General features: G+C 45.2%; 1 protein-coding gene across 4 annotated transcripts; it reads left to right on the top strand.

Moving 5' to 3' along the window:
* deptor (DEP domain containing MTOR-interacting protein) lies at positions 1-26,742 on the top strand. 4 transcript variants are annotated; one of them, XM_076970807.1, is made up of 10 exons: positions 1-228; positions 682-780; positions 3,702-3,880; positions 4,256-4,379; positions 10,466-10,644; positions 14,677-14,859; positions 17,785-17,922; positions 22,209-22,279; positions 22,899-23,003; positions 24,833-26,742. In XM_076970807.1, exons 1-10 carry the CDS (start codon positions 170-172, stop codon positions 24,959-24,961), a joined length of 1,266 nt encoding a protein of 421 aa, XP_076826922.1. In that variant the 5' UTR covers positions 1-169; the 3' UTR covers positions 24,962-26,742. The 4 variants fall into 4 exon arrangements, with proteins under 4 accessions (XP_076826922.1, XP_076826925.1, XP_076826924.1 ...); XM_076970810.1 differs by having other exon boundaries at positions 3-228; positions 695-780; XM_076970809.1 differs by having other exon boundaries at positions 3-325.

Raw genomic sequence — 26,742 nt, 5'->3', positions numbered from 1 at the left:
AAGTAGTAAACAATCCGTGGTCAAATTTGTCGATGACTGGATCTCTGGATGCACAACGCATTCATTCATTTAGAGCAGGGACGCGATTACATGAAGAAACTCATGAATTTAAACCAATAACCTGGATATTCACTGACTGGAAAAGGCGAACGGCTTTTCTAAATGGAATATGAAGAGCGCAAGTTTACACCTGTCAGTTGAATTTAACGGCCATTACAATTTGGCTATGTGAGTGACACAGTTATGGTCATTTACTACAATCGATGTAGTTTTTAAAGCAAAACTTAGCTAGGATTTCTTGAAAACTCTTCGTCCAATCAAAGAGGTAACTTAATTCATTTTCTACACGTACTGTAGTATCAATTGAATAAGTTAATTATCGTTATTACTGCGCTATTGTTCGCTGCTAATGTCAGAAAAATAACCTAACTAACGTTAGTTGGTAACTGCAGGTTAATAGTTTAGTCAGCTAAGATGAAGCGTTTGTGATGTACGGTAAAATATATCATGTGCCGATACAGTCCTTAATCTCAAGTTAAACTGTCAAAACATCAAATATTTTTACGATTTGGTGACTTAAGTGTGCGCTCAGTTACCATTGCGCTGTTTATATTGTAGGTAAACAGTGCTCTTGTATCGTTTGTTTCCGCTGTTGTTACCGTCGGCTGTAACATGTAACAGTGTGTATTCGCAGATGGACGGTATCGGGAACACCACGCAGAGGAGGGCGGCCGAGCTGGAGCGCATGGCCGAGGTCCTCGTTACGGGGGAGCAGCTGAGGTAGGAGTGGCTCCTGCGGTGTGGCACTGCAGCTCGCCAAACAAAGGCCTGTAATCTCCCATAGAAGTTCCCGTACAAACGCTGTTGCGCGCTTTCATCGCATTTGACAGGATCCTGTAAGCTACTCGCCAGGGAGAGATCTGTCAATACACGTGATCGAGTGCTCGTCGTTTCAGAAGGGTGTTACAACCTTGACCCCGTGGTATCATAAAGCTCAGAAGATAACTGTTGAGCTGTTAGACATCTAGTTGTTCTGTAATCCAAATCATTTGTACCAGTGTGACAGCTGCACAGCTGTCAGGGGCACTATTAAAAGTGAATTGGCGGTAAATACGACCCGAAGGTGTGAGTACATTGGTTTAATGATTGTGAAATCACGTGCGCCGTTTCCTGCAATACTCTGCACTGCCCCTTTAAACGCTCGTGGTTTTAAATAGGTTATCACTTTGTAATATGCCACTTTATGCCATGTGTGCATACAATCAACAAATAGGCTATTAATCTGTATACAGCTTTTACTGATACCACAAGTAACTTGCAAAAAGAGGAGAAAACCCTGCTCAAGGTTTCCACAGTGTTGTCTTTAACACTTAAAACCATCAGTTCACATTAGTTCCAGATGTCTAGTAGTGCACTCTGGCCCCAGAGGGGAACTAATACAGCTAGGAGAGGCATAGGAAGTAATTCTGCCGTGTCCAGTGAGAGGGAGAAGAGGATGTGAGGCTCCAGCTGCTGTTGGCAGGGCTGGTATTCTTAGCAGAGGTCACGGGGAGGTGAAGAGCGTTTCCACAGTAAGGCTCGGTTGTCAGGCATGCTGCTCTAGCGCGGTGTGTGAAATGTGAATGCAGATTGAGCTCCAAAACAGCCTGATGTGGCTGGATCTGACCTCAGGGCTACTGACTGGCATCGTCCTTGTGGAGGGCGCCGTGTAAGGGAAGACGCTGTGGCACACTGCTTAGGTCCACGTTACCGTCCAGGATTACCTCTGTGTCAGACGCTTCAATGAGAAAGTCCGTTATGTGTCAGCATGCCCCGCCTACACTGATCCTGCGGTCTCGCTGTACATTTGAGCTCCGCCTCCTGTTTGATATCATTTCGCAGTACAGAAGTGGACAAGCAATGCTGCCGTGATCCTTAAGATGAACAGGCAATGTATTTGACATTATAGCCAGCCCACAAGGCTGTGGAGTTGCAGCATAAGTCTGAAAATGCCCTGTAGTGCCCTGAAGGCGACACACTGATCGGGCCTTGTCATTGAAGAGGTCTGTGTGTGCAGCAGTTTATTTCAGTTTGGCATTAGTCACTGTTGTCTTCATCTTAAGACACTACTATGTAATAACTATAGTATTGTAGACCTAATCAGATTGTCAATGTTAACAGGTGTTGATTTGTTTACTTGTGATTTTAGTGGGTGATTTTCACTGATTACTCTAAATCACAGATCAGGGTGTTCAAACACTGTATGCTAACCTGCGCTGTCCAAGTTGTGAGGCTCTAAAAATCTAAATATTCCCAGTAGGTTGACTTATAGACAAAAATAGACCCATTTTGAGAAATTATAAAGTGATCTGTTCTCATGCAACATTGAAGTCAGCACAGCACTGGATATATATATTGCAAAGCTGAACTTCTTCTGGTGAGACTAATCACATCTGAACAGATATTCAGGCAAGAGGCGGTCCTGCTCTACCCATACTGCAGCACTTCCACCTTTTAGCAAAGGGTCTTTAAAGCAAAGTCCAATTAACAGTATTTTGTAAGCTTGTATAAATCACATACATTGGGCCAGGGTGGTTGTAATGATGCCACATTCACAATAAATTAGTTCACTGCTAGGGGAAAATATATGTAAGTGGCATTTTCACATAAAGATCAAATGTATTATTTTTAGTTCAGTGACCCAGGTTGCACTAGATTGGTTTATTTTAGTGAAATTGAAGCCAACCTTGCGTTATTAATGGAGGGAAGAACACAAAGGCTCCGGACACTGTGAGAGATGGATGTAGTAAGAGCCCTACTGGGACATGTGCTCATTACTGTAGTTACTGAATTTTAGTTCTGTTCGCAAGCCTTTTTGACATCCATGAGGCCAGACTATTTCTGTCAGATTGGGAGAAAGTTTGAGAGAGTATGTTCTTGACATATTTTAAGAAAGTTTGCGTAGGTCTACTTTCGGTTACTTTCATTATGGAGGCAGCGTTTGGGCAAACTGTAAGTGTTGCCAAAGAAATTGCAAGTGTGGAGGAAAGCGTAAAAACCCAGCTCAGAATACCTGCATTGGGCTGTTTATGGTGCTTTAGGTACGAGTCTAGCAGCTTTGTGCTGAGAGTTATGTTCCAACTGTTACACAGAGATGTGCTGTTGATTAGGTTGGACTGTGACAGTCCCTGTCCCCAGGGTGACCTACATCACCCTGACTGGGATACCTCAGGAACATACATCCAGAGGCCAGTGGAAAATATGGAAAATGGAATATGTTGTGTGTTGTGTTATGTTAGATTTATAATGTTTCACCTTCATGACACCGTATGCCATCCTTAAAGAATCTAAACCTGATCCCTGACCAGGTGTGTCTGGTTCCTCTAATAACAGGATGAAGATATTAATCTAATGGGAGACTTGGTGGAAGCTCTGCCTCCCCAGCTGCCCGATTACACGATTTTAAAATAGCTATTATTCATCCGTTATGCGTTCATCCGTTATGCGTTCATCCGTTACCGTTCTTGCAAATACATCACAATTCCATTTCACTATTGATTTGTACCAGCTACAAATGTATATGTGACGAATAAAGATTCTTGATTCTTGACAAGCCAATTTACAAATGCCTCTAATTTTAAAGATAATCACAGAACTAATTGCTACATGCCACAAACTAATCATCCATCCTCTTAAGTGGTCGTATTTCTGATGTTATCTAGATTGCGACTTCATGAGGGCAAAGTGATCAAAGACAGGAGGCATCATCTGCGCACATACCCCAACTGTTTTGTGGCCAAGGAGCTCATTGACTGGCTGATGGAGCATAAGGAGGCCCCAGAGAGAGACACGGCCATCAGGATCATGCAGAAGCTGCTGGATCAGAGCATCATTCACCATGGTAGGTTGGTCTACAGATGCACAGAACATCATTCATCATGGTGGGTTGGTCTACAGATGCACAGAGCATCATTCACCATGGTGGGTTGGTCTACAGATGCCCAGAGCATCATTCATCATGGTGGGTTGGTCTTGAGGTGCACAGATCATCATTCACCATGGTGGGTTGGTCTTGAGGTGCACAGATCATCATTCACCATGGTGGGTTGGTCTTGAGGTGCACAGATCATCATTCATCATGGTGGGTTGGTCTAGAGATGTACAGAACTTCAGAACAGGGGCATGTATACACAAACAATGCTGAGTGGTCTATTAATTTATTAATATATGAATATATGAATATATATTCATATATTAATGTTTTTGTCTTTTGCAGTTTGTGACGAGCACAAGGAATTTAAAGATATGAAGCTGTTTTATCGATTTCGAAAAGATGATGGCACTTTTCCCCTGGACAGCGAGGCTAAGGTGTTCATGAGAGGCCAACGGATATATGAGAAGTAAGAACAGTAAATCTTTTTTCTGAGACGGAATTTGTAGAAACAGGCCATGGTCGGATCAGGTGTGTAAGACTTCTGGACTGTGTGTTTCAAACCAAGCTCAGTGTTTTTGTTTTTCATCAGCGAGACACGTTGGTACATATTGGTTTTGTACATTTTGGCCCTCTCCAGTAAATTAACAGTATCCATAGAAACAGAGCAGATGTCATGAGTTGTTGCCAGATGCATTCATTAACTAATGGCTGCTTCACCTGCATGCAGTTGCCTGTTAATGTCTCTCTCTTCAGACAACAGTCACTGCTCGATTGCAACATCCTGTTGTGTCAATGATATCTGCTCAGCTCTTTTTTTAGACTCTGGGTTTGGATAATTCCTCCCATTAGAACTAGCTGAAGGCAGCAGTAGTGCTTCGGAGGTGGTGGAGCGTTTGACTGGTGTCTTGGGAAATGCTTGCAACCAATCTCTTTCTGGCCTTTTTCCCCCCCAAGTAAAACGACCTTTGGCACACATTTCTGAGAGGTTTTCCTTGGCAGTGAAGGAAGACGTAGGTTCAAAGGAGTAATAATGGAGTAATAATATTTTTTTAACAAGCTTCTGAAACCTGATGACAGAGCTTGTGTCTGACTCACCTGGGTCTTGCCTCTACTTTGAGTTTGTGAAGAGCTGACCTCTGACCCAATTGTAGTGTTCAGATTTCCAGTAATACCAGAGTTGATAGTTATCTCAGGCACAAGGCAGGTATTTTTAGTGCAATACAGACAAATGAAGTATCCGTCAGAGCTGGGCTAAGTTAAAGGGCTCGCGGTTCTTACAGACCTAAACCTCACCCTATTTCTCAGAGTTTCTGTCTGCCTTTGTAAGAAAGTTGAGCTTCTCAAATCACCAGTGTGTGTTTGCAAAATGGCCTTCAGTTGCATATCCTGAACAGAAGCTCCACCTGATCCTCCATCCACTCTCCCACTAAGTCCTCCACTCACTGTCTCACTCTTATTCACTCCTCCACTCACTCTTTCACTCACTCCTTCACTCACTCCTCCACTTACTCCTCCACTTTCTCAGAGAAACATGTAATATCCGTACGGTGGATGACCATGACACTGGGCACAGCTCTGCGTGAGCTGGTCCCTGTCCAGCCAAAATTACTCAGGTTTTAGCAGTGTGGAAAAGTCAGTGTTGATCCCCCTGCCCCTTGCACTTCATCCAGGTCTGTGGTCTGGCATTCGATTTTGGTCCTGAGGTCACCATGATCGTGTAGATGACAGACAAAAAGTCATATATAGACATTTACATTTACATTTATGGCATTTAGCAGATGCTCTTATCCAGAGCGACTTACAAAAGTGCTACGTAGTTGCTTGTAATCTCCAAGGTAGATAGTCCTGAACACAAGGTACTCTAAGCTGGAAAAACCACTAGACGAAAGTCATATGATACCTAACAATTATGCCAAGTCATTATTATACCTGAATATACACATCACCTGAGGAAAAGGACAGTAAGCAAATTCATATAACCCAATTATGCACAATACCTGAGAAAAAGACAGTAAGCAATACCTATAACAAACACCTGAGGAAAGAGACGATAAAGCACAGTAGACGAAAGCATAATTATGTAAAGTGCACTTGAAAGAGGTGGGTCTTCAGTCGGCGTCATTCCACCACCTTGGAGCCAGGACAGAGAAAAGTCTGGATGCTTGTCTCCCATGTGTCCTGGATGATGGAGGGTCAAGATGAGACATACTTGAGGCATGGAGGGCTCTAGGTATGCTTCTGGGTTTTACCATGGCCATCAAGTAAGGAGGAGCTGGACCATTCTTTGCTTTGTAGGCCAACACCAGGGTTTTATATTTGATGCGGGCAGCTGCCGGAAGCCAGTGGAGGGAGCACAGCAAGGGAGTGACATGGCTGAACTTGGGAAGGTTGAAGACAAGCCGAGCTGCAGCGTTCTGGATCAGTTGCAGGGGTTTGATGGCATGCATAGGAAGACCAGCCAGTAGGGAGTTACAGTAGTCCAGTCTTGAGATAACAAGGGACTGGACAAGGACCAGAGTGGCCTCCCTAGAGAGAAATGGCCGAATCCTCCGAATGTTGTGAAGGGCGAATCTGCATGATCGTGTTGTGTTAGCAACGTGGGCCGTGAAGGAAAGTTGATTGTCGACAACTACACCAAGGCTACACGCTTCCATGGATGGAGTGATCACGGTGTTCTCGAATGGGATAGAAAGATCACAATGAGGACAGTGACCTGTATCTCTTGTGTATCTTGATCTGATTATACAGGTCTTTGGCATCCAACAGTACCACTTAGCATTCGAGTTTCAGTGCAGTTCACCAACCACAATCGACAGGTTCAATACAGGAACCTATCCATTACATAGCAAACAGGGGGAAAGTGAAAATTATAGTCTATTTTAGATCTATGTAAATATATGCATATATGTGGACTAACCTCTCTGACTAACCTGATATATGTTAATAACCTCTCAGAGTACAAAGACAAACTGGTAATTCACCTGTAATTCACTTCAGTAGCTGTTGCAAGGCAGAGCTGCTAATTGCTGGTCCAATCAATATATTGAAACTTGTCTTGACTGCACAAAGGTGCCACAGCAACTAGTTCTGCTCTGAATGACTTTGCCAAGGGGCAGTTAAGAACCTAGTGAGGTATGAAAGGTCCAGCAAAGCAGTGTGGAATAGAGGCGGAGTTTAGGGCAGGTCTGTGAGCTATGAAACAACATTGAATAGAGGCGGAATTTTGGGAAGGTCTATGATGAGCTATGAACCAACTTTGAATGGAGGCGGAGGTTAGGGCAGGTCTATGAGCTATGAAACAACATGGCTCATAGACCAGTGTGGAACAGTGTGGAAATGAGGATGTGCCCTGTTTAAGGTCAGCTTTTAAGATCTGATTGCACAGCTGCGGGTCTGATATCCCAGCAGGCCTGGAGTCACGCAGGGATTCAGTGCTCACATGTAGAGCTTATTGTGATAAGGAGACTATATTCATAACACTGGGAGTGGACTGATACAGAGATAACATTACATGAGGCATATGTGTCTCGTGCTGTCATACGTATGACCTCATATTGAAGTCATCAGCGTTTTATTAAGTTTGTTTTTTATCATCCACAGTGTGTACATAAGATACTGTACATCAGAACAGCATATTTTGACATTCTAATAGTGTATTGTTTCAGCAGTTCTTTTATCTTCATGGGTTCTGCCTAGTGCAACGCTTGACTAAAGTTTGATAAGGATGTATATTTAAATTGTAGTTTAGGCTGTAAGCCATTTTAATTATTGCCTTAGTAAATCAAGAAACTAATTACCTAATCAGACTATTCTGCTCTTCTGGATTGAGATGGATTTGTTCAGAGTTTAGCATTGTTCTTTTCCACTGCTGTCTATGGGTCCTACCATTTGGACTTGGGCGTGTCCGGCTCATATGCCTTGCATATGTTCCTGTATATGATCACGATAACAACAAGGGGAATAAAACAGGACATGAGTGTTGGAAAGTGTTTTATTTGATGCTTTATCTACATCTGGGTAAAATCCCAGATGAGTCCACAACACAGAAATATTGAGAACAAAAGAGTCCAAAAATGAAACTAAAGGAATGCCAGGCACTCATGGTTACAAAGGATCTTTCTTGATTGGCAGACCTTGAATAGAACACAAACACGGACCACGCCCAACAGTACAGACATGAAAACATGCAGGTTAAAGACACAGGCTGACAAGACACAGGTGAGCACAAAGAGCAGGTACACTCGGCAGCAGGGCAGAGACGGAAAGTACAACAAGACAAAGACTACATGGTGCTATTATCATGAGAACTGTGATGCCAGAGGGCTGAAATCGAGACACTTTATGTAGTTGAATGAATGAGTGTACGGCTTTCCTGACAGCATTTCGCAATAAAGACGCTATGTGCTGGACTGTCTCAGGGGCTTCTTTGCACAATCTCCAACATGGGTCTTGTCTGGCATGAGACACCTTGGGTGACTTAGTGCTTGTTCTTGCGATTCCATGATTCTCCTGTCTGTTCTTCAGTCCTGCCTTTGCCAGACATGGCTCGAATTGTCTTATGTCGGCCACCTCTGCTTTCTGTCAGCGGTACAATTTATGGAGGGGTTTATCCTCTGTGGCATCTCCCTCTACCATGGCATCCACAACCCCCTCCGTCTAAGGCATTATCTCATCAGCCCATGCTTGTGGGCGATTGTTGGCCCTCTTTCCCCTCTTTGGGGAGAGCTTTGGATGTCAGCTCAGCTCTTGGTGACCTTATTGTGCCTGCTGGGTATCTGATGACTGGCACGGTATATGAGTTTAAGGATTTGTCTTAGTATTCCCAATCAGCTGGCTCTTGAGGACCTGTTGTACCATTTGGAGGTTCTTGGATGTTGCTAACCTTCTGGTTTCTGGCTCATGGTTCCCATGCGAAAGATCTCCAGGTATTTGTGTGTGTCCTCTAGGTCTGTTATATGGTTTAGCTGTCTCTGTCAAGGTCCCACCCCCTGGCATTAGGGATCTCCTGTTCAAGTTTCCATGTCGTTGCTCTTCGTTTCATTCATTTGTGATGAATTGGCATGTGCATCCCTTGTCTATGCCAGTTTGTGATTAACAGCCATCTAAACAGCTTCCATTTATCGACTAGCCTAATCAAAGATTTTCTGCACATTACAGGCGTCTCTGTCTTGCAGTTCTGAACCTGTTTTAACATGCTGCCTATAGGCTGTGGTTAGAAGGAGCTGTTTTGGTTCGGATAAGAGCTATTCTGGGACACCTCCCTCACGTCCCCTGTGTTATCGCTAGAATCTGAAGAAGCCCCCAGCCCTTGTTCCTTTATCTTTGAAACTCAGTCACTTGCATGTTGAGCTTGTGTGACTAGTGAATCTGACTTGCCCAGTGCACTCCTTTCACTAGTGTTACTGTATTACAACAAAGATGTTCTGGTTGGAAAACCATTACTTATGAAAACTGTTAATTAATTCATTCATCTCAGTAGTATGTGTTCAGGTTGGATATTATGACAGATCACAGGTGTTCCTGTGTATTAGGTTTTTAATACGACTACTCTTTGCTGTTAACCACAATTAATAAATGCGAATACTGTCATTACATGTCGTATTCCCAAAGGGGATGTTGTTTTAGTCAGATTCCGTGTTTCCCCATGGCAAAATATTTCATCACAGCTACGCAAAAGCAAACATGACATTAAAGAGTGGATGTGCCAAATCCTCCAGCTAGATAAGATGTCCTTTCTTTATTTGAGCAGAAAGCGAGAGAGGTAAGTGTGCTACAGATCTCTCCAGCCATTCATTTAAAAGAGCTGCTGCATAATTAAAAGGACGTGACATTTGAACTGAATTTGAATTTTGTCATGACTAAGCAAAATTACTAAATCAGCAGTCTGTCATCTCAAACATTGAAACAAAATGTAGCCTAAGCCTTCTTGTGAGAACAGCGCCCTGAGTAGCTTATTCGTGTGTTTCTGTATGCATCTCTAATGGTCTCCTTACCAGCCCTCATAAGAAGAGAGTCAAACAAGTTCAGTTTTTTTCAAAACGCTGCTCCTGGAGTTCTTTCTAGAAGTAAAAGAATTTAAACATGGCTATTCTTAAATTTTTACATTGACTTCCTATTTGCTGAAGAATTCGCTCCAGGGTAAATTACTTGTCTATGAATTACCAAATGGGTCAACGTATCTGTCTGACCTGCTCAAGCAATAAAATGTTAGCAGGACAAAGAACTAAACGTAATACAGGGAAATCACATTTAGATGGCATGCTGCTCTTTCTGTGCCGGGACCAACTGTCAGCGAATCTTAGAGCCCAGAAATTAAACATTTTAAAATGAAAACTAAAAAACTTACTTTGTGTATGTAATATATCATAGGAATAACCTTGCCTTGTCTTCCCATCAGTTACCCCATGCCTTGAATTAAATAAAATGTTTAATGGAACAACTCATCCTTGCTCAACTCTTGTATCTTATTTGCATATTTTAAATTAGCACCCTGTCTTGTCTTTATATCAGCTATCAGGGGTTTACATTTGTAATCTTCTCTTTTGTGTCAAGGCTGATGATCTCTGAAAACAGCCTGATCCAGACTCGTGCAGAGGAAGGCGTTACCTATGAGCGGACACTGGTGGCCTCTGAGTTTATTGATTGGCTCGTGCAAGAGGGCGAGATCACCAGCAGGGAGGAGGCGGAGCAACTTGGGCGGAGACTTCTGGAGCATGGCATCATACAGCATGGTTAGTGAAAAAGGTTTGGGGACCGAGCCAATCAAATTCCTTATTGTTGTTAACTTGCTTGTAAAGATGCTTTGATATGTATTAAATGGCTGTGTGTAATCCTGTTTTAAACTGCTAAATGACTGTTTCATATGTGTAGCTAAATTAATCTTCCTCCCGATGGGACAGTCCTGGCTATACAAATGAAAGTGTCTCTAATGACTCTGTTACTAAATCTAGTACTGAATCCAGTCTGTTGCTGAGTCCCTAAATAGTTTCTTGTGGGTTGAGACATACATTTCATTTAGTCATGGTTCACCCTGAAAATTTTAAGACTAGCTGTCTCTACTGAATGAAGCAGAAAGGCACATTTTATAGTCTTATGTGTGACTTGTGCTCAAGAAACACTAGCTTCATTATATTTCAGCCTCTTCTGCTCACTTACGACTGGGCAGGTAGAATCAACAAGAACCAATCACAGTGCACAGATCTTTATTAACCATGCTTATAACTATATTTATTGATTTCTATGTAGTAATGAAGTCACCCTTCACACTGGAGCTGTGATTTAAAGGGTTTGACAAGAATAATCTATTTATGCAGATCTTTAAGTCATAATGGACATAGCTAAAAGAACTAAGATACATACCCAGGGATATAATAGCAGTAAAGCATAGTGGAGAATATATATTTGAACTGTTCACATTAGAATTCATCCTGCTGTTGCCACCTGTAGTCACTCCATCCATGTAGAAGAGAGAGAGAGAGATTCCCTGGTAGCCACACATGTCTCTGCCTCTGTTCCTCAGAAGAGGTGGTGTGATGTGGTGCATGGGTGGTGGCTTCTTTCCTCCGCCCTTTTCTCGTTATGCCTCATTTCCGTGTCAAGTACAGGTTAGGGTTGGGGTGACCTGGGTCTCCTCTGGCTATGACACTTCAAGCTCTTCAAGCTTTTTACTCAACGTTCTCACAAACCTGTAACCTGTTCTTGAGGTGTGAACAGTCTTGTGGTAAACCTTCAGAGATGTTTATCTTCATAGTGGCGTGTCTATGGCTACATCCTAAATAGGGCTTTTAACCTGTTCAGGTCTTCTTTAGTCCTCCATGACCTGACTCTTCATGGTCTGTCAGGTTGTTTGTTAAGCTTGCCTGGACATTCTTGATTATTAACAGTGTACCAAACAGTTGGGTTTGTTCTCACCTCTGGTTGATTATTTCTCATTTTTCAGCCTCGCGATGATCCGCTTCAGTAACTTTGCCAGTTTTTTAAACTCCGATTTTGAAAGGCCGAAGCGACTACAGACGCAACGTCTAGAATAAACTCGACACCTTTTGTTATCTCACTTGTGCAGTGATGCAGACACACAGATGGCCCAAAGACAACTGAGCAGCCAGTTTTCCAATTACTTACAGCTCCATGAAATGGGGGTGAGGTTTGGGAGGGGGGGGCAGTGTGGATGTAAATTCAACTCAAAGCTGGCGCCTGCACTTTTTTCATTTCAAATGATGGGTTTCAGGGCCCAGCCAATAAACAAGAACCACTAACTGCCACCACCGCCTGCACTGCATCCATGATATATTCCACTGACAGTTAAACATTGTAAACATCGAGTTGATTCGTTAGAATGTGAGGCACACTCTGAACGTGTCTTCCGACCCTGAGGAATACCGATCACGCTCTGTGCCAGGGCTGTGATCAGCGTGGAGAGGAAGGGACCCAGGGAGGGATGTTAACAGATGGACGTTCACCTGGAGCTCGCCTAGCGCCTAGCTGCTCGGCCTCCACACCGCAGTCCCTTCCCATGAGTCCCTGCTTTACCATGCGCGAGGAACCCTTCTGCTTAGGGTCGGAGAAGCACCGGCCGTTCTCTGCAGGACAGGGGAGGGTGAGATGAATCAAAGCACCATGGCCTGGATTGTGTAACTGGAAAACAGATCAGTGTGTCACGGGGCACTACCATTAAAGGCGCGCTACGAAGAGTTTACCCGCGTCATCACTAGGTGAGCTTTCAGGCACGGATGGTGTTTGTCAGTCTCCTAAAAGGAGACCTGATAGCCTCAGTTCTCTGTCTAACCTCCCCCTCCAAAACCCCTCAATGTTCCAGTTGTTTTCAGAGCATCTTGCACAAACAGGTATCGCATATAGAAAATAGGTCTAGGATATAGAGAACCAGTATGTAACCTGATGCTCACAAACATCTGAGTTCAAAATTGCATAATAATATTGATGTTGGGTGTTCACGTTTATGTAGCAAAGTCAAGCAAATACAGGCCTATCTATATTCATAAGGCTTATGACAGTGCACATGCTAAAACCACCGCTGGGCTTAGACCTACTGTTCCACCTGAGCTCACAGTGCTAAAGAACGTTCCAGAACAAGCCAAGAACTGCCATGAGAACTTTGCTTTTCCTCCGTCAGGCTGCACAGTTCGGTTTCAGCAGAGCTGGAGAGCACGTAGCTAAAACACCTTTGCAAGATCCAGTTTGGGGTGGGGAGGGGTGGGGTGGGGTGGAAAGTGGGGGTGGGGTTGTAGCGCTTAAAAACAAAGTTATGTGTCACAGGAGGCCAGATCATTTTTCCATCAAGGATGTCATGGGTATTTTTGTGCCAAAGTGCTAGGGATCTTGTCTTAGCAACTGAGATGTAATGTACATACTGTTTACAGTTTACTGTTTACATGGTTTTGTTTAGATTTTCATAAGTGCGTGACATGTATATTAGGTTTGTCAGCATTTTCCAGCGTACGTGGTGGTTAACAACCTTGAGCACACACTTCCTCTTTCCTGTCTGCTTGTATTACCATGAAATCTGTGAACATGGTCTCCCAGCAAAGACCTTCAGAAGCGCAGAATTTTCATTTAGAAAAACCAGAACTGAAAGCAGCATTGCAGTGAATTTCCAACCCCTTCAAGTCCTTCATTCCATGATCTTTATTTAGTGCATGAGTATGAAAACGGAGGACAGTAATAACAGGAGTTAAATGAAATGAACTAAATGCTTTTCTTGTTTCCTTGAGTTCCATTGGATAAAGCGCGTGATTACAAGCATAGATAAAAAGAAGTCCTCGAAGTCCCTTATCACAAACATTTTGGAGACTATTTACAAGTCTCACAAGTTGTTTTAGGTAGTAAAAAAAACCTACTGGTGTTCAGTTGTAGCTATACTGACACACAACTGTCTTGCCGTTACGCAACACCTCTGCATGGTCTTTCAGTGTGGTCTGCAGCTGCAACAGCACCTGTGCAAAACTGTGAACGCAGCTCATCCTGAGAGGTCCAGCGCTTTCTCTGTCTTCCCTGGGCTTGCATGTTGTGTGTACGTGTGCGTATATCTGTGTGTGTGTGTGTGTGTGTGTGTGTGTGTGTGTGTGAGTAAATGTGTGAGTGTGGCTCTCGGCGCCTGAGGGAGAGTGCGGAGTGCAGGGGGAACTGACACTGGGCCACAGTGTGGAGTAGCACACTAAAAAAAGTATAGTGGAGCACTTGCCTCCACCCACATGGCCTCCACCCACATGGCCTCCACCCACATGGCCTCCACCCGCGTGGCCTCCACCCACATGGCCTCCACCCACATGGCCTCCACCCACATGGCCTCCACCCACATGGCCTCCAGGTGTCTGCTTGTGCTGCCCCTTCACACAATGTCCACCGCAGCACAACCCCCCGGTGCTGTCACGCACACGGCCCGGTCCACCGCCCCGCTCTTTCATCCTCCAAACCCATTCATCCCACGTCCTGTTTCTAATTTTGATGTTTCCGCATTCTGATCTCTTGGGGAGATATGAGGTGGAATAAGTAATGGTGTGCTGGCTATTAACTTCACAAAGATATAATTCATGTGGGTAATGTAAGAAGATGAATGTGTACATACATTATATGATTTCCATAAGGTAAATTAATTACTGCAATTAATTTCTTCTTGGGTCTAAGTCTATCTACCCTGTCCATAGAACTAAGGCTAACGTAAGGCTGTATGTGTATCTCAGGCTGTAAATCTGACATGTCTGACGTCCCCACCGCTCCGTGTCTTTCCACTCTCTCTATCTCCTCAGTCTCCAGCAGGCACCACTTCTCCGACGGTGACCTCCTCTTCCAGTTCCGCATGAACTTCCGGCGCCGCCGGCGTCTCTTGGAGCTGCTGTGTGAGCGCAGCCGCGTGATCCCGGAGAGCCAGGACAGCCCCTTCTGCCTGCGCAAGCAGCCCGCCGAGCCCGGCAACAGCAGCTTCCTCTCCGGTCAGTCTGCCCACGGGCCCGACGCTGCAGTGGAGTGGAGGGTCACGTGGGTCTCTGATATAGCCCGTAGTGGAGGGTCACGTGGGTCTCTGATATAGCCCGTAGTGGAGGGTCACGTGGGTCCCTGATATAGCCCGTAGTGGAGGGTCACGTGGGTCTCTGATATAGACCGTAGTGGAGGGTCACGTGGGTCTCTGATATAGCCCGTAGTGGAGGGTCACGTGGGTCCCTGATATAGCCCGTAGTGGAGGGTCACGTGGGTCTCTGATATAGACCGTAGTGGAGGGTCACGTGGGTCTCTGATATAGCCCGTAGTGGAGGGTCACGTGGGTCTCTGATATAGACCGTAGTGGAGGGTCACGTGGCTCTCTGATGTAGCCCGTGGTGGAGGATCACGTGGGTCTCTAATATAGCCCGTAGTGGAGGGTCACATGGCTCTCTGATGTAGCCCATAGTGGAGGATCATGTGGGTCTCTGGTATAGCCCACAGCAGAGGGTCACGTGGGTCTCTGTTAGAGCCCATAGTGGAGAGGGCATGTCTCTGTTATAACCTGGTACCTACCAGTGTTGTGTTAATAACTGAACAGGGCAGGCACTATAATCCCAGAAAGAGTATTTGAATGTGATGCATAAAGTATTTCAATGTAATTTAAAAAGCCAAATGAAATATATTGCCATCCGTTCTCACAGTTTTCCATGTCAAAAGCACATTTTCCCAATGCGCTGACATATGTATTGGTATGTTACAGTCCCTCTAAATCATTACAGTGTGATAGACAATGCTCTTCCACCTAATCTATTCTTCATAAGACACAGACAGACAGACAGACAGACAGACAGCGTCATGTACAGGCTTGTCCACTGGAATGCTGCGTATTGCTTATTTAAAAGTGGAAGCATTTTGGTACAATTATACTCTAATTATTTACCCAACTTGTCTGACTGTTAGGAATAACATTGTTCACTTCACATGGGTTTGATGGATTAATGCTGAGGTTTCTCACGAAAGAAAGGTCACTCAATTGTTTATTCTCTACAGTCAGCACATTAATCAACATAGCTTCATTTCATATAACCTTTTATTTCCAAGAGTGATTAAACAAAAAGTTTAACTGCAAAAACAAACCTAGAATTTTACCATATGTACACAATTCAGCGTTTTTTCTTTACTGTTTTAATAGGCTGGACACACACACAGTGTTATTTGTTTGTGCTTTTTTATAAAGATATCGTACGAAATGCAAACAGTACTTCATTCTGTTGTTGATTTTGTTTTGCTTGTTTTCGTAGAACGTACAAGGTTGAGCTTGTTTGGAGTAGGAGGACACTCGTTTACAGAAACGTGCCAAATGTACCCCAAACTCATGTGGTCTTATGGTCACATGGTCTTTCAGCTCCATTTGCTCTCAAGGCTCTTGTTGTTCATTTGGGAATTACGTACTGTGGCTCATTAATGCACTGCAGGAACAGAATCAGACCTGGTTTTACCATAAAACTACTGTTGTTTCAGCTTCCACTGACCTCTGATGCATATGAGCTTGGTGTGGAACAGATTACCTGCTGATTGACTTTAGACTTGTACCCTGGCAAGAAAGAGCCTTACAGTCTAGGCCACAGAAAAAGCCCAGTGATGGATTGCTGTATCCTGGAAAGGTCACCCTACCTTTTAGCCTTTAATTCTGGTGTTGGGATTCACTGGTGAATTGTTTCTTTGTAAGTGTTAGTGCTGTCTGCTCCATGCATGTGAGCTATAATGTCTGCTCCGTGCATGTGAGCTATAAGGTCTGCTCCATGCATGTGAGCTATAAGGTCTGCTCCATGAACGTGAGGCTGTACGTTTCGCTCTGTGCACGCAGGGCTGTCTGCTTCAAGCACGTGGAGCTGTAGGGGCCATGGAGAGGTTTGGAGTGGCTAAAATGACACAGGCTGTTGCCATGTTTTATAGCACCGGAAATGAGATCGTGTACTCTGGGAGGGAGACACTCTGTTCCTCTTCTCTTAGCTCAATGGAATGTGTGTGTGTGTGTGTGTGTGTGTGTGTGCGTGCACGCGCGTGTGTGTATGTGTGTGTGTGTGTGTGTGTAAGGCACCAGTGCCAGTGGAAGTACAGCCCGAGCTCATCTCTGTTGCTCTCGTATTAAGTGTTTTATCATCAGTGCAGAGGACTGCGTGTCATGCCTGTCTGTGTGTGTGGATGTGTGTGCTTGTCTGTGTGTTTGTGGATGTGTGTGCTTGTCTGTGTGTGTGTGGATGTGTGTGCATGGATGTGTGTGCTTGTGTGTGTGTGTGTGTGTGTGTGTGTGGATGTGTGTGCCTGTCTCTGTGTGTGTGGATGTGTGTGCTTATCTGTGTGGCTGAGGAGTTGTGTGTAACATGTAATCAAGTTTATTAAGCACATGTTGAAAGGGGAAGTAAAACAGATGGCTGCAAGCACATAGTGATGTTCCAGTAGTGTGTTTATATTCTCTCTCTCTCTCTCTCTCTCTCTCTCTCTCTCTCTCTCTCTCTCTCTTCTCTTTGTATATACATACATTGTGTACACACATAAGACTTCTTGTTCATGTTTTCATAACATATTATTTAATGTCTCATGCTCCAGGAAACTGTGAGCTCATCCCTCTCTACCTTGTACATTGTACATTTCATGTTTCATTTTAGCTTGTGTAGTTGCTCAGTGATTAACAGTAGTTACTGAATACTACTTACTTAGGCGTTGTAATTGAATAATAAGTCCACCATGTTAATGATGTAGTCAGCGCTCTGACCAGTGCTCTTAGCAAATAGGTTATAGGTTTTCAACCTAAGTCAATATGTGAAGGTGTAATTGATGTCTTAGTGGTTCTCTCTCTCTCTCTCTCTCTCTCTCTCTCTCTCTCTCTCTCTCTCTCTCTCTCTTTCTCTCTCTCCCTGTAACCTCATCTGCAGTGAGCCCAACTAAAGAGATTCGGGTGGTGTCGGCAGTGAGACGCAGCAGTATGAGCAGCAGTTGTGGTAGCAGCGGTTACTACAGCAGCAGCCCCACCCTGAGCAGCAGCCCCCCTGTGCTCTGCAACCCCAAGTCCGGTAAGGCTTACCCCACAAACCATCTCTCCAACCTACATTACCCCACACACCATCTCTCCAACCTACATTACCCCACACATCTCTCCAACCTACATTACCCCACACACCATCTCTCCAACCTACATTACCCCACACACCATCTCTCCAACCTACATTACCCCACACACCATCTCTCCAACCTACATTACCCCACACACCATCTCTCCAACCTACATTACCCCACAAACCATCTCTCCAACCTACATTACCCCACACACCATCTCTCCAACCTACATTACCCCACACACCATCTCTCCAACCTACATTACCCCACAAACCATCTCTCCAACCTACATTACCCCACACACCATCTCTCCAACCTACATTACCCCACACATCTCTCCAACCTACATTACCCCACACATCTCTCCAACCTACATTACCCCACACATCTCTCCAGCCTACATTACCCCACACACCATCTCTCCAACCTACATTACCCCACAAACCATCTCTCCAACCTACATTACCCCACACACCATCTCTCCAACCTACATTACCCCACAAACCATCTCTCCAACCTACATTACCCCACAAACCATCTCTCCAACCTACATTACCCCACACATCTCTCCAGCCTACATTACCCCACACACCATCTCTCCAACCTACATTACCCCACAAACCATCTCTCCAACCTACATTACCCCACACACCATCTCTCCAACCTACATTACCCCACACATCTCTCCAGCCTACATTACCCCACACACCATCTCTCCAACCTACATTACCCCACACACCATCTCTCCAACCTACATTACCCCACAAACCATCTCTCCAACCTACATTACCCCACACATCTCTCCAACCTACATTACCCCACACACCATCTCTCCATCCTACATTACCCCACACATCTCTCCAACCTACATTACCCCACACACCATCTCTCCAACCTACATTACCCCACACACCATCTCTCCAACCTACATTACCCCACAAACCATCTCTCCAACCTACTTTACCCCACAAACCATCTCTCCAATCTACATTACCCCACAAACCATCTCTCCAACCTACATTACCCCACACACCATCTCTCCAACCTACTTTACCCCACAAACCATCTCTCCAATCTACATTACACCACAAACCATCTCTCCAACCTACATTACCCCATACACCATCTCTCCAGCCTACATTACCCCACAAACCATCTCTCCAACCTACATTACCCCACAAACCATCTCTCCAACCTACATTACCCCACACACCATTTCTCCAGCCTACATTACCCCACACACCATCTCTCCAGCCTACATTACCCCACAAACCATCTCTCCAACCTACATTACCCCACACACCATCTCTCCAACCTACATTACCCCACACACCAGCTCTCCAACCTACATTACCCCACAAACCATCTCTCCAACCTACATTACCCCACACACCATCTCTCCAGCCTACATTACCCCACACACCATCTTTCTAGCCTACATTACCCCACAAACCATCTCTCCAGCCTACATTACCCCACACACTATCTCCCCAGCCTACATTACCCCACAAACTATCTCTCTGGTTCACGTTACCCCACAAACGTTCTCTCTGGCCCACATAACCCTGCAAACTATCTCTCTGGTTCACATTACACCACAAACCATCTATCCGACCCACATTACCCTGCGATCTATGTCTCCGGCCCACATTTCACAGCAGTCTGTCTCCACGGTCCACATTACCCTGCAAACCTACTTTCCAGCCCACATTACAACCTACCCACACACCTGCCCCACCACCAAACACAGTGCGCTAAACATAAGTGTAATAGTACAGCATCTCTATAGTGCTCTAATATTACTGTGCTAAATATACAGGTTTAGGGAAGTAGTCCCAGCGGAGGTGGAGATGAGCTGACCTTAATTGATATATCTGTAATAATAGTCATCACGTGTTGGGAGTGTGAATTTACAACAGCTCGAGTTAGTCGAGTACGGCCATCTTCTACATATCCCACACTCACCCCACTCCTGCTGGCCTGACGTGCACAGCCGCCTACGAACGTCCCAGCTGCAAATCTGCTCTCTTTCTCTCTCTCTCTCTCTCTCTCTCTCTCTCTCTCTCTCTCTCTCTCTCTCTCTCTCTCCATCTCTCCCATCCCTCTCAGCAGGGCCTAGAGCCTTACCCAACCATTTAGATGTCTGGTTGAAATTTACAGCTCGAGCCTAAAGCATGTGCTCCCCAAGGGGAACGCCAGTAAGCTGAGCACAGGAGCGCCGCCTCTCCGTGCTAGCTCCTAGCCGACCGCTAGCTCCTAGCCGACCGCTAGCGCCAGTGCTTTAGCCGGACAGGGAACGCTGACGGTGGAACGCTGCCCGCAAAGATTAGGAGGTCACTGCTTTGTTTGCTTTCAGGTCATAAACGTCGTATAAGTACATCCCCTCTCTGTTGTGCGGTGCCGTAATTGGGTTATTAAAATGTTGACAGTAATCCCGAGACGGCCTTTCTCCCATAAACTGCTTCCCTCTGTGTCTCTTCACTCTCCCTCTTTGTGTCTTCACTCTCTCTGTTTCTCTCTCTCTCTCTCTCTCTCTCTCTCTCTCTGTTCTCTGTTAGTCTGCTCCGATCTCAGCCTCCGCCCCTTCCCCGGACTGTAGAGAAGCAGTGTGTTGTGGAGTATACCTTCTGACCCAGTACAAGCCACTTTGACTGGGAGCCTGGAACTGTGTGTGTGTGTGTGTGTGTGTGTGTCTGTGTGTGTGTGTGTGTGTGTGTGTGTGTGTGTGTGTGTGTGTGTGTGTGTGTGTGTGTGTGTGAGAGTGTGAGTGTGTGTGTGTGTGTGTGTGTGTGTGTGTGTGTGTGTGTGTGTGTGTGTGTGTGTGTGTGTGTGTGTGTGTGTCTGGCAAGCACATTTAGTCCCTGAACGGGAGAGACAGGGAGCACATCCAGCAGGCAGGCAGCAGAATTGTGCACTTTCCACTCAGCTTCATACGCACACACGCACACACAGACTCACTCTTCCTTCACTACAGCACTAAATGAAAACATAGGCCTACATGACTCTGAAAGGCAACGCTTAAGCCAGAGGGTTCCAGAGTGTTCCACACCCACCGCAAGAGCAGACGTGGGCTCATCTCAAACAACTCACTCCCCTGCCACAGGGTGCTCCGAGCTCTCACACTGAGGCCTGTCTGCAGGGGCCAAAGGAGGCATGCCTCCCACAGTCCACACACTCTCACCCACTCTCACACATTCCAAGAACCATTTTATAACGTCTGGTTAGGATAAACAAGCCCTTCATGATTGCTAACTCCTTAGACACCACATTGTCACCTCTTGAAGATTTCACGTAAAACAGTGTGCATGTGTGTGTGTGTGTGTGTGTGTGTGTGAGTGAGTGTGTGTGTGACCAAGTGAATGCTTTTTGGCTGCTACTTGGCATCTTTTTGGCCTCTCTGCTCCACCAATCCCAGCATGCTTCAACACTCCTCCCATAATGCATATCAAATTAAACATTGCAAAGATTAACACAAATTATATATTAGAATTGATAATGGTAACTCCTCTACCACATATGCAATTTTAGAAAAACTATTTCTCTTTTTAGTCTCTCTGTCTCTGTCTCTCTCTCTCCCCCTCTTTCTCTCTCTCCCACTGTCTCTCTCTCTCTCTCTCTAGCTCCCTCTCTCTTTCTCTCTCTAGCTCCCTCTCTCTCTCTCTCTCTCTAGCTCCCTCTCTCTCTCTCTCTCTCTCTCTCTCTCTCTCTCTCTCTCCCTCTTGTATCCAGTTGCTTTCTCTTCCCTCTGTGTCAGGCTGTGGTCTGGAAACACAGACCCATACATCCCCCCGTTAGCTACCACCCCGCTCTGTGTCTCAGAGGGGCAGCTTGTCTCCAGGCTTAGATCAGTCAGTGGGAAGGCAAGGACCAGCGAAGACACTGACGTCCACAGCTGCCCTAACAGCCCCGCCAGCTCACATCTGTACTATCGTATCGATTTTGTACGTGTTGGAATGGCTATGGGAAGAGGTGAGGATCAAAGATGCAGCATCCCAGCTGGAGTGAGAGAGCTGGTCTGGTCCACCGGGCCCCCGCGGCCACGCTGGTCCGGCAGTGATAGCAGCACAGGGAGAACTGCACTTTAGATGAGTGCATCACAGTGATGTGTGCTATCAGCACCAGCAGACTCACCACACCCTATCACAGTCTGATTAGAGTTCTCTGTGTGCACGCGTGTGTGTGTGTGTGTGTGTGTGCATGTGTGCATGTGTGTACGTGTTTGTATTTATGTGTTCTCATACAGTGCTGAAGAGACAAGTAAGCCCAGAGGAACTGCAGTGTCCCGCAGGGCCCTTCTTGAAGAAAACATTCACTGTAAGCTTACATACAAGGGCAAGCATACATGCACTTTTACACACACACACACACACACACACACACACACACACACACACACACACACACATTGAAAACAAGAATCCCAGTCACTTTATTGGTAATTCTAGTACTGACGACTCATTGTGGGGTGGATATAAATGAGGCATTCCTGTAATTTACTCCAAACGTCACTGGGAATATTACACCAGACTGGGAATCAGAACAGGACAGGCAAAAAATGTCACTACCATGTGATCAAACTGAAATGTACTCATTAAACCTACTTATAATAAATATAGCAAACATGTAATGGAAAACTCTCCTTTGTAGATTGTACAAATATGTTGTGGCCTTATACATCCTGAAGGATCCGGCTCATTGGGCTACGGTGTGATATGTTTACGTTTATTATGTTTATGTGTTTTTCAATACACAACACAACAACCTCATCATCATCACTTGACTGTTTTAGGGGTACATCTACTTCAAAAACACATAGAGCTTTCTCAACTGGCTGACTGTGTGTGTGTGTGTGTGTGTGTGTGTGTGTGTGTGTGTGTGTGTGTGTGTGTGTGTGTGTGTGTGTGTGTGTGTGTGTGTGTGTGTGTGTGTTCAGATTGTAGGTGATGCGGTGGGCTGGGGCTTCGTGGTGAGGGGAAGTAAACCCTGTCACATTCAGGCTGTTGACCCCGGGGGTCCGGCTGCGGCGGCTGGGATGAAGGTACACCACACCACTGGCCATTGTGTGTGTGTGTGTGTGTGTGTGTGTGTGTGTGTGTGTGTGTGTGTGTGTGTGTGTGTGTGAGTGTGTGTGTGTGTGTGTGTGTGTGTGTGTGTGTGTGTGTGTGTGTGTGTGTGTGTGTGTGTGTGTGTGTGTGTGAGTGAGTGAGTGTGTGTGTGTGTGTGTGTGTGTGTGAGTGTATGTGCGAGTCTGTGCCACATGTGTGTGTGTGTGTGTGTGTGTGTGTGTGTGTGTGTGTGTGTGTGTGCGATCGCACACTTGGATAGCACAAGCACACGCCTAAGCCAAATATGCCATAGCCCTAATGGAACTTCTGGCTTGAGCAACTGTCCCACTTCCCCTGTGAGCTCCATTTGTGAATTTCATTACAGAAGGGAGTATTTACACACTGTGGCCATGTGCCTGTTTGCTCGCTTGGAGGTAATATCATTGTGCTGTTTGCACACACCGTCAGCACACTGCAGCTATCCACACACAACTGCTCTGTAAAATGGATCTGAGTTCAAGATGTTCGCAGTAGCACTTTTCCTTGTTTTCCCAGTATGAAAGTGAGAATGCCAAAGTGAGAGTGAGGTGAGGGTCTCTGGAGGAGTGCACACTGACTGTGTTTGAGGCACTCTGAATACTCCTCTCTAAAACAAGTTTCAGAGTTCAGAGAGACAGATTCTGCAATATTGAATCTGTCTCTAATAGTCATTGCCTGTCCAAAACCTTTGACTTTCTTGTTGAAACACTTGTGAGCTGTTTTGAAAATACAGAGTGATAATAACTACGTAAGGAAATGCTTGTAAACAAGTGTAGTTCATTAAGGATATAACACGGGAGTCAGACTTAATGTTCACAAGAACCTGAATGCTTCTTGGAATGCACTTGAGTTTGGACACTTCACCTTTCCTCCCCAATCATATTTAACACAGGGGAAATAAAGAAGAGTCCATTCAGGTTTAACAGAGGGGGGATAAAGAAGAGACCATTCAGGCTTAACGGAGGGGGAATAAAGACCATTCAGGTTTAACAGAGGGGGAATAAGAGACTATTCGTGTTTAACAGAGGGTAAACAAAGCAGAGAGGACAACAGACTTGTTTTTTTGTACTTCAGATTGTACTCAGCCACCCTGTGTTGTTAGTCCATTTTACGGCTTATATGAGTTAGCAATCCATTCCTGCAGACTTCGGTTCAATAGCGTATACCAAGCAAAGATGAAATAAGAGAGTGTAAAATGGAGCGTCTCGAAGTTTGGCTGGGTCTGAGGGAAACGACGGTGGAATAAACTGCCAGAACTCTGAAGTCTAGGTTCAGGCGGTGGTGAAAGGGTTGATGAATGGGCAGTTAAAGTCAGCCCGCCGCGTGCTATAGAGTACATTCCTACCATGAGCCCTCTCTGTGTCGGGTGTTGGACTCAGGGCTGGAGTCCAGCCAAGGAACGCCACGCAGCATTTCTGATGTAATTGCTGGAAGGGAGCGGTCGGACGCAGGTCAAACCCAGTTGACCTCGCTGACCAGCCATGCTGTTAGCACACTGCACGCCTCCATGCTTTAGACATCGCTCACGTTGTGGTTTCAATGTATTTTTTTGTTCCACTACATCGTCAGGTTGGATTTGATTATCTCTAGCACTAGTGCTGTCATTAGTACTATTATGGGATGGCGTTTTTTAAACACTGTCATCAATTCTGACATTTCTTCAACAGTCATGTGTATTAATGGCAAACTATTAGGCTAATGTTGTTTTCTGAGTGGTTTTACATTAACTTTTCCGCACGCTTTTCCTTCTGACTGACTCCTTTTCTCATCTTTCACTTTCTAGGTGTGTCAGTTTGTGGTTTCGGTCAACGGACTCAGCGTTCTCAATCTTGACTACAGGACTGTGAGCAGCCTCATTCTCACAGGACCCAGGACGGTAGTCATGGAGGTCATGGAGGAGATGGAATACTGAAGACGAGCTCCTCCTGCCCCTCGTTAATTCTCCCCCGGCCAGATCTCTCCCTGTTTTTTGTTTTTCGTTCTCTCCCTCTCTCTCACTATATAAGAAAGTGTCACCGGGAGCCTTTGGTAGAACTCTTCGTAGTGGAGTCTTCAGCAGAATGTTCTAGAAGTTAGAGGCACACTTGTTTGACCTCCACACCATTGCAGTTTGTCAAATCACCATACGTCTGAGCATCATCAACAGTCTGAGCTCAGTGACACTGCTTCCTGTTCCTTCTGAAGTATCCCGTTCACACCCCCCACCCCGCCCAAACATCGTGTGTCAGCACAGAACAGCCCTCTTCATCTAGAGGGTCTAATGGAGCCCACACCAGACCTGTTGATTGGTCATGTGGTGGACAGGAGCCTCATTCTCCTCTTTCATTGGTCAGTTTGGTTCCCCATTCATGGATTGAAAGAGGTTACAGTCAGCTGTGTAAGGCTGGGAACAATTCACTGTTGTAAAGCAGTGGTGCAGTCCTTTACTCCTGGCCTGCCAGAAACCTGTTGATGTGCACATTGTTTACACTTTAACAAGAAATGTTCATGATTAAAATAACTAGAGCACTTAGAGTTTATACGTATGATTTATATATAGGTGTATTTTGGAAAGTTTAGGACTGGCTCATTTAATAATGCCATTATGCTTGCTGTTGCTACATCTTGTCTGACAGGCAACTGGAAGCTAGTCATATAGTTCTCTATACAAGCTGAAGAACTCAGTTTTTGTTAATGTTGTGCTAAAACAACTACCAAATTAATTCTTTATGAATATAAGAAAGCCATATAGTCTAATGTCTAACATGGTAAAATATTAGTAAAGACAACAGTATTTAAAGTCATTCAACACAGAATGCAAATATTAAAAAAAACTATCATTTTATGTGTAGAAAATGAACTGAAATCTAAAAAGTACATAGTGCTAAATGTGCGAAGCAACCCTGTGCATGAGGGTTTGTGTAAGCTGTATAAATAGTGCTTGCTAACAGGCGAGAGTCCTTTGCTGAGGACAGAGTAGGAGTCCTGGGCTCCATAAGTACCATTCATACATACAGAACACTAGGGGGCGCCACTGAGGACAGACATAGTGCCGTCTGCTGAATCTCCACTGCCAGTCCATATCGGTGCCATCTTCTCCATGCCTTAATTTGAACTCTGGGGGGCTTTGCTGGGCTGCTCCTTAGGAGCACTGGGTGCATGGAGATCCTGAAAGGTGAGGTCAGAACAGGTTTCAGACTGGTATCATCTTCTGACACTTCAGAGCTCCAAGCTAAAAAAAAAGACTGTCTTACAGACCATTAGGTGGGCTGCGGCGTCCACACGGGCAGTGCTCGCCCCACACCCTCCTCCCATGCCCATTGCGACCTTTCGCTGCAGCTCACCACGGCGTGGGTGCTTGATACGATGATGACAATCAGCTTCCTGTTATTGGAGATAATCTCTCTGATTCAGCAGGCTACTGTTCATCATGAGGTCCAAGACGCAGGAATGCGTCAACCACGAGAGACAAAACATGCGATGTCGCTTGTGTTTTGTGATCCAATGGAACAAAAGGGAGAATTTCACCAACATCCTATGTAGCCACAGGATGTGTGGGTATACAGCACTTGTTGTTTTATACAATACAAATGAATGTGTCCAGCTGTGAGAAATAACATGAAGGTACCATGTGTGTGTGGGTGTGCGTTTTGCAATACAGCTCAAAAATCATGTGTCCATTGATGAATGTTTTATTAAACAAATTTGAAGTGG

Source organism: Brachyhypopomus gauderio, chromosome 13, assembly GCF_052324685.1.
Source record: "Brachyhypopomus gauderio isolate BG-103 chromosome 13, BGAUD_0.2, whole genome shotgun sequence".
Lineage (NCBI taxonomy): Eukaryota > Metazoa > Chordata > Actinopteri > Gymnotiformes > Hypopomidae > Brachyhypopomus > Brachyhypopomus gauderio.
The sequence above is the reverse complement of the archived record's forward strand: the minus strand, read 5'-3'. Positions and strand labels throughout refer to the sequence as shown.

Coding starts and splice junctions, on each gene's coding strand:
- deptor (XM_076970807.1), top strand. CDS start 170: ATGAAGAGCGCAAGTTTACACCTGTCAGTTGAATTTAACGGCCATTAC. Junction 781..3,701: donor GTTACGGGGGAGCAGCTGAG/GTAGGAGTGGCT, acceptor GATGTTATCTAG/ATTGCGACTTCATGAGGGCA. Junction 23,004..24,832: donor CTGCGGCGGCTGGGATGAAG/GTACACCACACC, acceptor TTCACTTTCTAG/GTGTGTCAGTTTGTGGTTTC.